The sequence below is a fragment of the Orycteropus afer genome, unplaced genomic scaffold (genome assembly GCF_000298275.1).
Source record: "Orycteropus afer afer isolate SDZICR_OR568_19922 unplaced genomic scaffold, OryAfe1.0 scaffold00123, whole genome shotgun sequence".
Classification (NCBI taxonomy): domain Eukaryota; kingdom Metazoa; phylum Chordata; class Mammalia; order Tubulidentata; family Orycteropodidae; genus Orycteropus; species Orycteropus afer.
In genome coordinates this window covers 7,310,364-7,327,908 of record NW_006921710.1, presented here as the reverse complement: position 1 = coordinate 7,327,908, position 17,545 = coordinate 7,310,364, and the positions used below count along the sequence as shown (strand labels likewise).

The window sequence follows — 17,545 nt, the reverse complement described above, 5'->3', positions numbered from 1 at the left end:
GTTTCCGAGGCAGTATCACTACGGAAGTAGGATTGCCCAACCTTCCTTCCAAGGAGTGGCTGGTGGGTTTGAACTGCCAGCCGTCTGATTAGCAGGCAAGTGTCTTAGCCACTATGCTACCAGAGCTCATGTTTTCTGTCTGAGAGCTGAATTGGTTCCTCCTCAGCCTGGGTGCAGGAGTGGGGTGATAATGGGAACGTTCTCTGTGAGTGCATTTTGTCATCAGAACCAAGAGCATTCTAACAACAGTGCACCAGCTCTGTTTTTCAAGATACTGCATGGACTCTGGTACTATGAAACACTGATAGAGGGTCAGGTCCCAGGTTACTGGCAGCTGGGACTGAATCAAGCATTCATAGAGTGATCTTCACACTAGTTTCCCTCTAGCCTTTCCAGGGGAAGGCTCCAAGAGTGATTAAGACAGACTTGGGTTTGAGCCTGATTGAGCCACTTACTAGCTGTGTTGTCTTGGGCAAGTTACTTAACCTTTCTGAACCTCAGTATCCTGGAAGTTACAAGTTTATGGACTGATTGTGTCTCTATCAATCTGAGAGGCCCCTTAACAGTTGTAAAGATTTTATAGCCCCTTCCTTATCCATTGAGGAGCAAACTCAGCTGGATATGTTCTCTTTCCCAGAAAAGAAACAGCTAGTAAAGAAGTACTCTTTTTGGTTTTCAAGATTCATTGCTGACAAGCTTTGCTGCGGCAGCTGGTGATAGCAATGCCTTTTCTTCCCTGATCGGTCTCTAGGATGGGGCTATGCAGGCAGGGTTTGTATATTCATGGCTCTGCCTGGGGTGAATTGAGAAATAGTGTTCCAAGACTTCTAGAACCTGTCCCGGGAGAAGGCCAGAGCTGAGGCACCTGTCTTGTTCTGTTCCTTTGCATCTTAGAGAATGGCCTCTGCAACCTTCCTCTTTAACAGATCTGATTGACAGCTCTGTGTGTGTGTGTGTGTGTGTGTGTGTGTAGGTGTAGAGGAAGAGGAGATGGAGAAATGTGTGACTGTGAGAAAGAGCAGAGAGGTAAGGAAGGGGAGGAAGGGTGGATGGGTGGCAGCAGTAACCCATGGCTCAAGCCTCACCATGGAGCAGCATTCTAACTGGTCTGGCCAGACCTGAGAGAGACAGGACAAAACACAGGTGAGAGGCCAGAGAAGCTGAGCAGATGCCTGGGTTTCCTTCACTCAGACTCTCAGCAGGCCAGGGCCTGGCCTGCAGCCAGCCTGTTCCTATCTCTGGTCCGGAACATGCCAGTGAGTTTCAGATAAGCAGGCCAAGGCTCCCTTAGTCCCCTGGGAAAAGGTTTGCTGTGGGCTGAGTGGCCCAGACAGTGAGGAAAAGAGCCTGTGGTCTGAGGTTGCGGAATGAAAGATTTTTAAGCTGCCAGCACTTGGGTACAAAGGTGTTTAATTGCAAAAGTGTTCCTGGCTGAGAGATGTCCCCAGGAACAAAGAATCTGTTGGGTGAGAATGCAGAAGAGGGTTTTGTCTTCCAGACCAGAGCCTGCATTGCAGGCTCTCAGAATAGGCCTGATAAGAGCTCTTTGCCAATTGGCTGTCACAGACCTGGTAAGGCCCACTCTAGGCCTTTGGAGCTGGTTAGAGGAAGACCGTCTGTTTTTCCTTTCCAGCTTAGTCAACACCAGGAAAAGGCAGGGCCCTCTCCAGCTCTATCCTCATGGGAGCTATCTGCCCATTCAGCTTCTTCAGCCAGGGCTCAATCTCGGCTGGCAATGCCTCGTGTGAGAAATCAGTGGTAAGAATTGATCACAAGAAGTTGTCACTAGTGATCAAGTACCAAAATCTATGAGGGCTTTGCTACAAACTAAGAAAGAAGGGAGGAAGAGAAGAAGAGAGGGAGCAAGGTAAATCACAGTGCATTCAGATTATCTTCCCGTCTATGCCAGTATGCTTCCCTAAATGGAGAAAGAGAGATGAGGTGAGTATAGTAGCCTTGGGATTACACACTGCACACAGGCTCCCTCACCTGTCCCAAAGCCCACCCTGAATTGTGAGTGGAAGATGCAAGAGGTCAGAACCACTTGAGATGTGAGAAGTATGGCAGTGCCCCTGGGTCTTTGCATGGGCTCCTCCTCCAGCAGGGACCCACTAGTAACTCAGTTTCCAAACTACCAAGTCCACTTGGTGAACTCTTACAAATACTTCAAGACACAGTGCAGAACTTCCCACCTCAGTCCAGCCTTTCCTTCTACCCCAGAAAGAGTGAATTATGTGTCCCCAGGACCTGTAACACACCCCTTGTGGGGTACTTAGCACATTATAGTATTATCTCAGTGACCACACAGCCCAGAGTTTTCACTGCATTCCTGATTTCAGGTACTTTGTGACATGAAATAAATTCCCCAAATGTTCTAAAACTTGGGCCATGCCAGAAGCCACCTCCCAGAGAGATCCTTTGTTAGCCCAGAGGTGATGATTTTAGATGATAGAAGTAACAGGCGTTAGATGGATCCCAGATGTATTCATCCATGCACCACCTCTACCAGCCTAAGTTTCTGGAGGTCAGGGACCAGTGTTTTCACCTGCTTCCCTTTATCTAGCACTGTAACAGGCACAGAATAGCCATACCATATGACATACTATGTACCATATGACATAGTACTTGATGCATTGATTTTCCACAACAGCCCTGTGATACTATGACATTTACCTCCATTTTACAAAGGAGAAAATTTAAGGCTCAGAGGAATTAAATAACTTTCTCATGAGCAAAACAGCTAACAAGGGGTAGAGCAGACTCAGGTCTTCAATCTTACACTGTGTGTTGACCAGCTCAGTTCAAGCTCAGGAATGTCCTGAAATTGTTGCGTTAGAAACCAGGGATGTTTAAGAGAGAGAAGATCCATTAGGTAACCACTGAAATGGGCCTGACTCATGTTAGGATTATAACTGACGTTCAGTTAAGCCTTCATTTTGTGCTCACAGGCACGCTTCACCCTCTCGGTATTCTATCAAGACATGTTAACACACCCTGCTCTTTCTTTCAGGGCTTTTGATTTAAAGCAGATGGATGTACAGATGTGGCAGTCATCAGCTGCAGAACGCCAGAGCTAGAAAGGGGCTGTTTGCTTATTTTAATCTCCTTGTTTTAAGGAGAAGACATCAAGATCAAAGGAGACTAATAGCTACCATGTATTGAAATTTACCATTGGCCAGCACTATGGTAAACAGATAGTTTGGTTTTTTTTTTTTTTTTTTTTTTTTACAGTATTGTACTTAATTTTTAAGTAGATACTATTTTAATCTCCATTTGACATATGAAGAAACTGAGGCTCACGGGCAAAATGACTTGTTTAATTTGCTGAAGTATCAGTGAAGAGCAAAGATTCAAACCTAGGTCAGTCTGCTCTAAAACATGTTCTCTACCGCCACACCCAGTTGAGGTCTTTCCTTTGAGGGCTGCAGACTGTACATCCAGTTTCTCCACCCTACCCCGCCACTGACCTGTGAACAGTGCTACCCTTGTCCTTTGCACTGGCTACCCTCCTGCACACAGGTGTAGCCGAGAGGAATTAGCAAGAAGCTGCTCTTCCCAGTACTGGTGGTTATTGTCAAAAGTGTGAAGTGTAAAACAGGATATTTTCAGTAAAAATGCTTTCCTGTTTATATAACAGAATGGTATCAAAATCACTGACTTGGAGCAGATACATGGTTAGTTTTGCAAAGATGACTCTCGTGTGACAGTGAATTTGGAAGGCTAACAAGGTCCTGAATGAATGAGGACTGAGTTTCAGGGGGCTGAACTCATGCTGACGTTCTGGCAGGGGAGCCTGCTCCCCCGAGAAGAGAGGATTTCCAGAGTCCTGGAGTACAGAGGGGCCAGCCCTCAAGCCAAAAGGCCTGAATTAAATCCAGCTTGAAGATCCTAAGCCTTTGAGCAAATTACTTAGCCTCTCAGAGCTTTAGTTAACTTGTCCATAAATTGGAGCTTCAGGGGTTAATTGTGTAATATACATGAGAATAGCCAGGGCAGTATCTTGTTCACTGCAGCCACTTCCTCTCCACCAGCAACCCCAAACCCTCCTCCACAAGGGTACTCTGAGAATTATCATTTCAAGATGAAACATGTTATTTAAGAATATATTGAATCATCATTGATAGCAGACTCTAGGGAGTGTGTGGACTTTAGAAAGTACTCTCTCCTGTTCCCTAGGCCCTAAAATGTGTTCATCACACTTCTAAAAGATAGTACTTTCTTTTTCTTTGGCCTGTTGTTTAGTCACTGAGTACTTACCAAATGCCAGCTGTCTGCTAGACGTGGCACTGGAGCCCGGAATACACAAGCTTGATGGAGAGACATCCTATTTGCCAATACAGAGTATGCAGTGTAAAAATCAAAACCAAACCCAGTGCCACTGAGTCACTTCTGACTTTTAGGTCAGAGTAGAACTGTCCCACAAGGTTTCCAAGGCTGTAAATCTCTATGGAAACAGACTGCCTCATCTTTCTCCTGTGGAATGGCTGGTGGGTTTGAACCACTGACCTTTTGGTTAGCAGCCCAGTGCTTTAACCACTATACCACCAGAGCTCCTCAGCATCTAGTGTGGAGCCTAGAAAACTAAAGGCCTTGAGCTCCTTCCTCAGATGCCAGAGAACATTTGTTCTCTTCTGAGATTCTTCCTGCTTCCTGGTTCTACCTTCAAGCATCCATCTAAGGAATGTGGTCCACCTCTGACCCCAATGACTCTAACAGCTTGGCCCAGGGGATTGCTGGGGGAATTGCACAAGTCTTTTGGTCCGGTTTCAACTTGCTGTGACTTTTCCCCCACTGTGGTCACAGCCAAGGGAAGCCTGGCGCCTGTCTCTGAGGCCCAGATGGAAGGGGATCCCAGAAGGACTTACCCGATGGCTTGTCTGTGGAGAATGGGAGGCTGGTGAGAGTAGGCATGGTGGGCAGAGGGGGTGGAAGCACCTTCAAGTTCTGGTCACTCTGGATCTCATTGGTGGAGATCTGATTGATGATGCGGTTGTAGGTAGGTGGCTGGTAGACCCGGGGTGGTGTGGCAGGGGGTGGCTGTGGTAGGGGTCTGGCTGCGGGCACCCGTTGGCAGTGTTCCTCAAGCTGTGCAATAATCTCCGACTGGTTGTGGGCCAGCGTGGCCAGGTGCTGGTACTTGTGCTCCAGGTCCTTGTACTTGCTGGCCAGCTGCAGCATGTCTGCTGTCTGGTTGAGGATCCTGTTCTCCAGCTGGGAGAGCTCCAGTGCATTGTCTCGCTTGCGGATGATCTCATGCAGGAGCTGCATGTACAGCTGCGTGACCCGTGAGTTCATGTTGCGGCTCTCTTTGCGCAGCAGCTTCACCTCACTTACAATGCCGCCGTCCACCTCCACCAGCTGCTGCAGGGTCTCTATCTGCCGCTTCTGCTTGAGCAGCTCGCTATTGAGCAGCTCTAGCTCCTGCTTGTGCACTCGGTTCTCCAGGAGCACCTCCGGTTCCTTGGAGTTGACGCAGATGGCGCCTGTGACCCGCTGCTGGGGCACGATAAAGGTGTAGGTGCACTTGTCTGGGGACTCGCCGGCCCGCTTGTACCTGTTCAGGTAAATGAACTCTCTTGGCGTGCCCTCCTCACTGCCCTCAAAACCATTCTCCTGGCCCGCAGCAGCTCCCACAGTGGCCAGCAGTCCCAGCCACAAGCACGCCACACACAGGGGCCTCATGGTCCTTGCAAAATGGTTATTCTTTTTGAGCAAAGTCTATAAAAACCTGAAAGTAAACAGAATGGGAAAATCAGTTATGTCCCCATCATTGCCAGTGGCCTGTGCCTTAAACGACCTCAGCCTTCTTGCAGGTAGATCTTTGTAAAAACTGCAGCTTCAGGAGCCCATGTTCTACTCTCCTGGAGCTAGAGAGGAGGGCAGTCCTTCTGCAAGCCACAGAAGGAGATAGACAGGCCTCAGTGGAGACACAGTAAAAGGGAAGGGAATGGAGCATGCAAACGGAGGACGCTATGGCCCTGCTGCTCCTAAAGCCAGCTCCAGGCCCACAGTCCATTTGCTGTACTCTTAGCCTAGAACCTTAGGCAGCTTGAAGCTGGAGAGGAGAGGCAAAGAAAGGGAGGTCTGATCTCTCCTCTCCTCCTGCTTCAGACTTCTCAGACTATTGTCTCCCCATACTCTTTCATAACCCCTTGGACTTTCCCTTTGTCATATCTATCACTGTTTTCAACATGCGTAGTTCTTTTTGGTAGTGATCTCTTCTGCTGGACTCTAAGCATCATGAGGGCAGCTACTGTGTCTGATTCAATCCTGTATCCCGAGGGTGTTGTGCTAAGCAGGCTCCTGGCAAATATTGGTTAAATGAGTGAATTGCTAGACACAGTATTGAAAGTGTTCAGTCTAGTGGGCAGTATCAGTGGAAGGATGTGTCCAGTCACATGGCTTTAGTCTGTGTGTTAGCCAAGTTACAGAGCCCAAACAGGAACAAACAACTGAGCTCTTCTAAATCCAAATATTTGCAACAGCCAGCAACTGCATGGTCATTGCAACGTGATGAAATCAGATGGGAGTGAAAAACAGACACGTGTCTCATGATTTGCTTCAGTTCTATTCTTGGACCATTCATTCCTTTACCAGCTATCCATTGAACATCTACTATATTCCAAGCAGTGCGCTAGCTGCTGGAGCTACTGCTGCAAACAAAACAGACCCAGCTTCTGCCCTCACAGGGCTTACACATCATTACCCGATTTGTAAGTGCTGTGAAGCAGAAATATTATAGCCGACTCGACGGCAAATAACAACAACAACAACAATGAAAGGTTATGACAGGGAACTGGTCTAATTAGAGGAGTCAGGACAGCTTCCCTGAGAAAGTGACCTTTACAGTGACCCTTGAGGGATGAGTAGGAGTTAGCCAGGCCAAAAGGGAGGGGACGGATGTGCACTGGATCCCTCCTCTTGCCTACTCAAGGTCATTGCTCCGCAGTTCTCCCCATCACTCTTGCATGATCACGTGTTTTCTACACTCATGCAGTTATTTTTCTCAACTTAAAGAAAATCTTTTGACCTCACATCCCCTCTCCAGCTACTGTTGTTCCATTTCTCTGCACTTCTTTTTAGTAAAAGCCTTCAAAAAGTTGCCCATAGTCACTGTTTCCAGTTCCTCTCTTCCTGTTTTTCTTCTGAGCCCACTCCCAACAGGCCTTTGCCCCCTCCCCTCCAGTACAAGTGCTCTACACAGTATCACTAGTGGCATCCATTTTCCAGAGCCAAAGGTTTGTTCTTGGTACTCATCTGATGTAGGACTGTGCTTCTCAGCAGTGTGGGGCATAGGTGATCATTCGCTTCTTGAATTTCCTTTTTAGGATATCCTTTCCTACTGTCTAACTGGGTCCTCCTTTATTCTCCATTGCTCATTCATTCTCATATTCCTATCTTCTTAATGTCTAGGAGCCCAGAGCTCAGTCCTCAGACCTCTTCTCTACTTCGGTGATCTGTTCCAGGCTTGTGGCTTTCATGACCTTAAGCATTGATGACTCCCCCACATTATTTCTCCAGCCCAGACCATGCCCTTGGACTCCAGACTCATATATGCAACTGCCTTTGTGACATTCCCACTCAAATATTTACTAGGCATTTCCAACTTAACTGGTTCCTGGTTGAACTCACACCTCCATCCCAACCTGTTCATCCCACGGTTTTTCCTTTGTTAGTGAATGGCAGCTCCATTCTTTTAGTTGCCCAGGCCAAAAAATTTGAAGTCATCCTTCACTCCTTTCTTTCTTTTATATCCCACATCTAGTTCACCACCAAATTAGAATAGCAATATCTTAGAAATATTTCTAGAATCCCACTGTTTCTCCCCACTTCCCCTACCACTATCCTGTGCAACCTGCCTTCCCCTCTTGCCTGGACTATTGCATTAGTCTAAGTAGACTGACCCCTGCTCCTGCCCTTGCCCATCCTACAGTATATTCTCAGTGCAACAGCCAGAGTGGTCATGTCAGCAGTCAGATCAGTCACTTTTTTGTTCAGAACACCCCAGAGGCTCCACTTCTCAGAGAAGAAGTTGACAGGTCTCTAAGGCCGTTCATGATCTGGTCCCTGTGACCTGCCAGACTTTATCTCTTACTTCTCTCCTCCTAGCTCATCCCACTCCTCGCTGGCCTCCTGGATGTTCCTCAAGTTCACCAAGCACACTTACAACTCAGAGCCTTTGCGCCTGCTGTTCCCTGTGTAGAAACATTTCCTCATGTGCTCAGTGCTCATTCCCTCGCCTGTTTCAGGCCTTTGCTGCGTTCTCACTTTCTCAGTTAGGCCCTCTCTGGTTATATAAAATTGTGATCTCACCACCTACCCCCTCCAAAGTCCTTATCATCATCCAACATATATTCTCTGTCTCCCTGCCACCCCTCTGCCTGAATGTAAGCTCCGTGAGGGTAAGGTTTTTGTCTATTTTGGTCACTACTCCACTCACAGTGCCTGGCACCTGGCCTGGAATGTATAGGAGCTCAATAAATGTTTGTTGAGTGAATGAAAAGAGACACTGTTGTCACTGCTGTGAAGAGGAATACGCCAGAGTCAGGGGGAGCCATGAGGCAGTGACTGCCTGAGGGGGCATGGGGACTCCACAGAGGGGTCATTTATGATATTTATTAGCAACATCCATAACTGCGTTTGACTAAGTACCTGACTCCGCAGCAAGTATTTTACAAGTGTTTTCTCACTTTATTGAAGCCTCACAATGTCCTTTTAAAGTAGATACTATAGTTCTTTCCATTTGATAGATGAGGAAACTGAGATTCAGAGAGGCTAAATGACTTTCCCAAGATCACACAGCTGGAAGGTGGTACAACCAGACTCAGCCCTGGTCTAATGAACTGAAACCTTCAAACTCTTAATGACTACACAGAAATGTGCTTCATCTGGTTTTTAGTCATAAAAAAATCATTACTATCACCACTTCTCTGATTTCACGTTAACAAACTGCCAACCTTTAGGCTCGTGGTCAAGTGCAAATCATTTGCGCCACCCTGGGGCCTAACAACTATGGCACAGGACCCAAAAGTCTTGTCTTCCCAGGCCACTTTGAAGGCTTTCCAGGTAAGCAGCCTGGGTGCTGGCTCCACTTTGTGCCAGCCAGGAAGCAGTTACAAAACATACTGTGTGCTCCCCAAGACCATGCTGAACTGTTATTCACTTAAATGACAAAACCCAAGAGTGGTTCAGTGGCCAACTCTGGCCTTTCCAGCCCAGGCAGAGAAAGGTGTGCATGAGCCTTGTAGTTCGGGTTCTGCTACAAGGTAGGGCTGCAGTGATGTCAGTGGAAACCAGGCTGAGTTTGTCAGTGTTTGCCTGGTTTCCAATGGCACTTTGGCTGCTCTTGTGCTGGCGGCAGCGCCTGCTTGAGAACAATGGGGAGAAGCAGCCCTCCTGGCGAGGGCGGGCCTGTTGAGGCTCTTGCCTTCTGCAGGCTGCTCACCTGCGGCAGCTGGTGACAAACACCTCTCTGTGCCGTTCAAGCCTCCACCTTGGTCAAGAAGCTGCCAGAGAGCCCCAGGGAGGCAGCTTGTTTCCAGGTAGGGATTGTTTTCCAAACCTTTCCAGGCTTCAAGATCCAGGAGGACTGCACTGTTTATAGTTGAGTTCTTCCTTTCCCAAGTGTGGGCTCTCACAGTTCCCTGGGCAAAGCTCTGTGCACTTGAAATCCCAAAGGCTAAGCCTCTTCTGTGAAATGGAGGCGATCAGATCTGCCTTGTACACTAGGTAAGGAACATGGGAGCACTTCAGAAACTAGAGATTGGAGCCATGTAAATGGGATATGATAACAAAGACAACAACAATGGTAACAATAAAAACTCACATTATGGAGTGCTGAATACAACAGGCATTGTGTTGAGTGCTTTTATCATTTCCTTGAATCTGTACAATAACCCTATGAGGACATGCCACTCTTTCCCCATTTTACAGAGGAGGATGCAGAGTCACTTGATCTAGTCACAGAGCTGGGCTCTGATGCAAAAGGTCTATCTGGCCTCGCTATCCAGGCCCTGAAGTGGTCCCTGCCTCTCTTGGTGTCTCTAGCATCTCACACCGTGCCAGGTACAGGATGGGAAGGCAAGAGACATGCAAACATTATTATAGACTGTGATATTTTAAGGAACATTTCTTGTAATTTTTAGATTAAAAAGTAAACCGAACTTGACAACTAACACCTACAAAGGTTTTCAAGTTCACAAGGCCCTTTGGATACACATTATCTCATTTAGTTATTATTATTATTATGCCTGTTGCTCAAAAAAGTGTCAGGTAACTTGCTTATGGTCACATTGCTAGTAGTGGAACCAATCTTGAAGCTGTAAGATTTTGGGTCATACTGTTAAGTTTCCATGGGGCCTGGGTTTAGAGGGATTGACTTGGAGCAGATTGGGTTATGAGAAGGAGGGCGGGGGAACATGGCACTGTGCTGGGAACCTAGCATGGAGGGTCCTAGGTAATCTAGTAAGGTTGTTATTCCCACCCCCACCCCCCACTATATTAAGACTCTGAAACCTAGACAGGCTAAGTGACTTGCCTAGGAATACATGGCAAGTAAGAGGCAGCGCTGGGCTGGTACTCAGTTCTATCTGACACCAAGGACCATACTTTTTGTGCCACCTTGGCCTTGGAATCATATATTTATTTTCCTTAAAGATTCCACACACACTCCACCACCACCCTACCCCACCTAGGTATTTGCTAGCTTGGCAGTTCTTAATGGGCAGTAATGAGTTTGTTTACTTTTGCTTTCTTAATATTTATTCAAGTAATTGCTTCCCAAGAGAAGAAACCCCAGCATTCCAGCCATCTTAGGCCTGGAGAAGAGCTCAACTCCAATCAAAGTGATGCTCCTCAGTTTCTTCCCTGTGACCGACAAAGAAAAGCAAATCCAACTGTTTTCCTTGGCTTAGAAATCAAAATACAAATGATTCTTAAAATTGCTTTTCCACATTGTATTGTGAGGAGTTTCCATTATGCATGGGTTTTCCCTCCCCACAAGTGAGGCTGGCGTGACCACGCCACGTGACTGTCTTTGCACACTGGGAGGCAGCCTCCCCAGGGCTTGGGTCCCACCCAGCCTCCAGTAGACTGCTTCTGAGTGCCCCCACTTGGCCTAGTGTGGTGGGGCCACACACCGTGTGTCCATATCCCTCTCACTGCCACGGTGCTGCAGCCCAGATGAGAGACCACTTTGTGTAAGAATCGTTTTCAAAAGACAGACCTGTGTATCCTGTGCTGTGGTAGAAGCAGCTGACCAGGGCCCTCTCTTGAGTTCTTACTTCTAAGCTTAGGATTGAAAAAACACAAATAATAATTACAGCAGATTATTATTGTGACCAAAGCTATTATGTACACTAGCTCCTTTAATCTTCCCACTTGTCCTGGGAGGGGGCCAAGTTGTGCACTATGCAACTCCAGGGTCCCACTCACATTTACAACCTTTGTATGACACATAATAGTTTTCTAATACCACAAGATGCTTGTTAGTTTAATGGCAGGGTATTGACAGTTATCCCCATTTGCAGGTGAGGAAACTATTGCCCAAGGTCACTGCATTACTTAGTGGCAGAGCTGGTACCAGAACCCCAAAATACACTTCCAAGTTTCTATACATTTCTATACCATGCTTAATGTATAGAAACAGAAGTGCCAAAGTGAAGAGAGATTGTTTTCTGACCTCCCAGGAGGAGGAAGACAGAAGAGCTCGTGAGATCCCCACGACTACTGATCCCAGGAAAACCTCTGAATTAGACCCAGCTCTCAGAATGATATTTCATCATTTATTCAGGTTGTAGTCCTGCCTGGAAGTCTCACAGAGCCCATGCCTTCTTACCCAGCCAGCCCTGCCCTGTTGCTCTGTGATCACAGATGGCTGAGCATGAGTCCAAGCCACAGGAGGTACCCCAGCACTGCAAGAAGCTTGAGGATGGGGTCTCTGCCAAGTCATTGAGGGAATCTGTAACTGCTGCCTGGTCCCAAGTGTGCCCAGCTGGCCCCTCATGTCTAGGTTTTGTGCAGTTAGGAACTTGAGCTGAGTTTGAGTGTGTCTGATGGATGTGAACACAAAATCAAGATTGTTAAACTAGAGCAGGACCAAAAAGAGACAAATCAAAAGTTTCAGTGTTGATACAGTTGTTCCTATTAAAATTAGTTGAAATGTATGGCATGCTAGCACGGTGGGACTCAAACCAATTGGTAATCTTGAAGAGGGGAGGGGTCCAGGTGAAAGATAAATCCAGAAGAAAAGGCCCTAAAGGACCCAGCTAAGCACTTGCCCAATAGTATTGATAACAGCTGTTATTTACTTGTTATAAATTTTCTGTGTGTCCAACTGTGCTCTCTGTGCTCCAGCTCCTGGACTCTAACAACCTTCTGAGTAGGGGACGATGGACCCTGGTTTGCCCCGTTGAGGCCTGCTGTGTTACGTAATTATCAATGTTGTTGTTGTTAGGTGCCATCAAGTTGGTTCTAACTCACAGGGACCCTGTGTACAACAGAATGAAACATTGCCCAGTCCTGCACCATCCTCCCAGTTGTTGCTATGTTTGAGTCCATTGTTGCAGCCACTGTGTCAATCCATCTTGTCGAAGGTCTTACTTTTTTTTCTCCCCACTTACCCTCTACTTTACCAGGCATGATGTACTTCTCCAGAGACTGGTCCTTCCTGATAACATGTCCAAAGTATATGAGATGAAAACTCACCATCCTTGCATCTAAGGACTATTTTGGCTGTGCTTCTTCCAAGACAGATCTGTTCATTCTTCTGCAAGCCCACAGCACACTTAATATCCTTCACCAATACCACAACTCAAATGCACCTCCTTTCACTCTGAAAACTGTTCTTATTGGGCAATAAATTATATGGTTCCCTTACTTAGGAGAAAAGTATTATTAGCAGCATTTTGCAGTAGGGGAAACCTAGGTACCAAAAGGTTAGGTCACTTGCCCAAGGCTGGTTGGCAGTAAATATCAGAACAATTTCACTGTATGACTATAAGGTCTGTGTCCTTACATCAAAAATATTGTCTCTCCAACCACTGTGAATCAAAGGTGCTTGCTTATTTGTTAAATGGCAGGGTTACAGATCACTTCTTAGTCATTATTGATTGAATACGTTGAAACAGTTTCAGGTCAGCACAGGAGAGAGCTTTGTTGGATATTAGAAAGAGCCTTTTGACCATCCAGGTGGTGAGACCCCAAAATGGGCATCTAAGGTGAGCAGTGGCATCCTCACCTTAGAAAACCCAGAGAAGGGACTATGTACCATTTGTCTTAGATGATTCACCACCAGCCTGGAGGCCAGAGGGAGTATCCAGATCTCCAACTGCCATCCCCTCCCAGCCTAGAATCCTGTGAATCATTCCCTACCAAAAGGCTGTGTGGGCATCCATGGAGTCTTGAGCCAATTCCCAGATCCTGTCTCAGCTCTCATAAGGTCTTGGAAATAAACCATTTTCCCATCCATCTAGTCTTCCATCCATTTATTCATTTGCCTTCCCAGCCAGCCAACCATTTGTATTGCTGTATCCTAGGCCTGGCCCTTACATAGCTTCATTATAAAAATCATGGTTTCGAACCCCCAGCTAACATTTCCACATTTCTGTGATCAGAACATATCTTACAGTTGCTACGTACAAGTAATAGGATATTGAATTCTTTTAGCACCCCTCCCGACACACACACACACACACACACACACGTGTGCTCATGAACCAGAGAAGGATAATCTAGGAGCAAATTTGCCTGGAAGAGTAGCATTTGGGGGGTTGAATGGCCCAGACCCATGTGCTGCTGGCACTATTGAGTTTCTGGCTCCAGAGAAGGGCTGCGTTCACAGAAGAGGCAGGCTGTGGTCACACTGTGAGATCATAGGGCAAGAGGGGATGTGGTTAGGCAGTAGGGAGCTGGTTGCCTTTGCCAGAGGGACAAGGACACTGCTGTTACTTTTTCATAGTGCATTATTTGGGAACCATTTTGAGATTCCCCCAAAGTGCGCACACTGGGCCCTCAGTGCCAGGAGCCTCTGCCAATAGAGCAGAGGCGGGGGAGAGTCTGCAGAAGCCATCTTAGAGCCCGGCTTCTGAGTTGGCTGCTGCATTTCCAACAGTGCTTGTGTGCTCCAGAGCCCTGGAACTGGGGGAGCTTCAGACGAGAGGGAGCAGCAGGGGCTGTGTGGGCAGTACTGCCCCCGGGTGGCTTCTTGGCAAATCCAGGCCTCACCTGGAGCTGCTCTTCTGGGCCAGGCAGGGCAGTTGGCACCAGGGCCACGTTGGCCTGTTGAGATGAGCTCGTCCATTGAACACTGGGATAAGAACTTTGTGTGCCCATCTCATTAATCTTAGGAACTTTGTGTGGCAGGGGCTGTGATTGTCTCCATTTCACAGATGAGGAAATAGAGTCAAGAAATGAAGTCACTTGCCCAGGGACACAGAGCCATAAAGTGGTGGAGCTGGGCTTGAACCCAGGTTTGTCTGCTCTAGAGCCAGGTTTCTTCCCCACACAATCCTAACTGGCCTCCCTGCCTTTGGATAGCCACATTGCGTGTGGCTCCTGGGCTGTCTTTTTAGAACTCATATCTTATCATGTCACTGCCTTACTTAAAAACAGAGCCTGTGTTTTCATGTCTCCCCAACTTTGCACGTGCTGCTGCTCTTGCCTCAAGCACCTGCTCCCATAGTTCTAGCTAATACATCATTTCTTCCTCTCTAGGTTTATTTCCTGAGTCTACTTCCCTCTGAAGCCATATATTCACAGTGAGTTTCCCACTTCCTTCTCCAACTCCCATAGTATGGGTGTCGGTACTTCCATCACAGCACCCAAGACACAGATTGGCCTCATCTGGTTGAATATTCTTAGACTATGAGCTTCTTAAAAGTAGGGTCAGGACTGATTCTCCCTCTGAATATCCAGTCCCCATGATGCCACCTGTTTACTAAATAGGAATTCAAGGATTTCATTTATTCACATATTTCCTGAGCATGTCCCTTGTGCCAGGCATTGTGCCAGGGGCTGGCAATAGAACAAGAACAAGGCAGGCAAAGGTTCCTACCCTCAAGGGAGTCACAGTAGTACAGGAGACAGCAGTGATCAGTGTCCTGATACTGGGGTGGTTCACAGGGCTGTGGGGAACCTAATCCAGCTTGAGTGGGGGTTGAGCTGGGCCATAGGGTGAGACAGGGATGAGGTAAGAGGGAAGACGTCCCAGGAGAGATCTTAGCTGGACAACCAAACGGAAATGGTATGGCACCCTGGGTGTGAGAGGTTTTGTTTGCTTGAGATTCTGTGTCCAAGGTTTACCTTCATCCTTCCTTCCTTCATTTATCCCATTTATTCATCATCATGTCTTCTCCACCAGTCCCTGAGTGGGTGTTGGGGGCTCAGCAGTGACTTACAGACAGGCTTTCACTCTTAAAGGTTGGAGAGGGACTTTCTCAGGCAGGACTTGGGGAATGCCTGGAGCTGTGTGGGTCTTAAGGCATCTCTTAGAATTGAGTTCATTCTGGGTATCTCCACAGTGGTCTTGGGCCTGCCTTTCTGAAGGACTGGGGAAGACTGAGGCCCTGGGACTGCTGACCCCAAGACAGGCTAATTTCACCAAAGAGCAGACTTAGCATAGCATAATAGCTTGATTGTAAGAGGCATGGTTCCCACCACCCAACATTTTAACATTTTGTGATTAGAAAGTATCTTACAATTGATGGTTACATGTAACAGGACATTGAATCATTTAACCTCTCCCCTAAGCTGTCATAAATCAGTCATATGGCTTACAGTTGATGCACATTATAAGCAAAGGAATGTGGTATTTGTCATAGAAACTACCCTTAGAATGAGATCTCTGATGTGACCTATCTATCATCACAAACTCCATGCTGCCAGTGGCTGAATAACCCTTCTATTTGGGATGTTTTATATAAATTCATAGGCAAGAAACACTATTCAATGAATTGATTCATTCTTGAGATTTCTGCAGTGTGTTTGTCCAGGATGGCAGTGAGCTGGAATAGAATGAGCATAGGCTTTGTCAGGTCAGGGTTTGAATTCTTGCTTTCTGTCCACTAATGGAGAGGCCTTGGGAGATATGCCACACACTCTGGGCATCAGTTTCTACCTCTGTAAAATGGGACAGCACTATTCATCTTGCTGGGTGTCGCATGCTTCTTCTTTGCAACCTTCTCACAATTGTGCATTTGTGTGATTATTGGATTCACTGTCCACCTCCTCCTGTGGGGCTATGAGCTCTAGACAGGAAGGTCTGGGTCTGCATTTGCTTTCCACTGTACGTCCAACACATGGTAGACACTCAATACTTGTTTTCACTCTGTTGTTGTTGTTGTTATGTGCCGTCGAGTCAGACCCGACTCATAGCGACCCCTCCTTGGGTTTCTGAGGCAGTATCCTACGGAAGTAGATTGCCCAGTGTTCCTTCCAAGGAGTGGCTGGTGGGTTTGAACCACCAGCCTTCTGGTTAGCAGTCAGGTGCTTTAGGCACTATGCTACCAGAGCTCTATCTCTACCCTTTTTTCATTCCTCCCCTCCCCCATCAGACTGCTGTCAATTGAGATCATTTCAGATTAAATGGGATGTGATTCAGTGAGAGGCCGGATGCTGAACTCTAGGCGGGGCTGCTTTTTGATATGTTTGTTCTAATGTAGCTACCACTTGCCATCTCCCTGATGATTTCTCAGGAATTGCTCAAGTATGGCCTGCTGTAGACCATGAAGACCTGAGTTCTGATTCTGAAACCTTAGAGTCTCCAAGTAGGGTTGTAAAAAATGCACAAACAAATGTTTCCCTGAGGCTCTGCCCTCACTGAACTGGTACCAGAGTTCTGTGGTGCTGCTGTGAGAGATAGCATCCCAGGGTGTACAGGTTTTGAAGTCAGGAGGCCTAGGTTGGAATCCCTGTAGTACCTCTCACTGACCTTAACACCACTCATCTGGAAGAGGGGTAATAATAATGCCTATTTGGGGAGCTCTGGTGGCGTAGTGCCTAAGGCATTTGACTGCTAACCAGAAGGTTGGCAGTTCAAACCCACCAGCCACTCCTTGGAAGGAAGTTGGGCAATCTACTTCCGTAGTGACACTGCCTCGGAAACCCAAGGAGGGGTCGCTATGAGTCAAAATCAACTTGATGGCAGTGAGTTTGTTTTTTTTGTTTGTTTGTTTGGTGGCATACTGCCTTAGGTATTTGACTGCTAACCAGAAGGCTGGCAGTTCATATCCACCAGCCACCCTCGGAAGGAGACTGGGCAATCTACTTCTATAGAGATACTGCCTCAGGAATCCAAGGAGGGGTCACTATGAGTCAAATTGACTCGACAGCAATTAGTTTGGTTATTTTTATTTTGTCTCAGAGGCAGGGCTTAAAATAGTTTTGAACCAGTTAAGTCGTGGCCAACACAGAGAAATCGGAATGGCCCAAAATTTGTAAAATGTGGGTATACTGGAACAATAACTGGGATGGGAAAAATTATGGGTCAGAGCCCTGGAATGGGAGAGTTGGAAGAGGTGTCATGAACCCTTTCAGGAGCCTGATGTGG

The 17,545-nt window shown here is 47.0% G+C and overlaps 2 protein-coding genes across 2 annotated transcripts in view; one reads left to right on the top strand and one right to left on the bottom strand.

Moving 5' to 3' along the window:
* ANGPTL2 (angiopoietin like 2) overlaps nt 1–5,682 on the bottom strand; it is a 24,189-nt gene extending 18,507 nt beyond the window's left edge. The window contains exon 1 of the mRNA XM_007944321.2: nt 4,866–5,682. Coding sequence (XP_007942512.1) covers nt 4,866–5,682 — 817 coding nt within the window. The remainder of the gene's footprint in view (nt 1–4,865) is intronic.
* The window catches only part of RALGPS1 (Ral GEF with PH domain and SH3 binding motif 1), a 392,441-nt gene that overhangs the window by 217,248 nt on the left and 157,648 nt on the right, over nt 1–17,545 (top strand). The window lies entirely within an intron of this gene.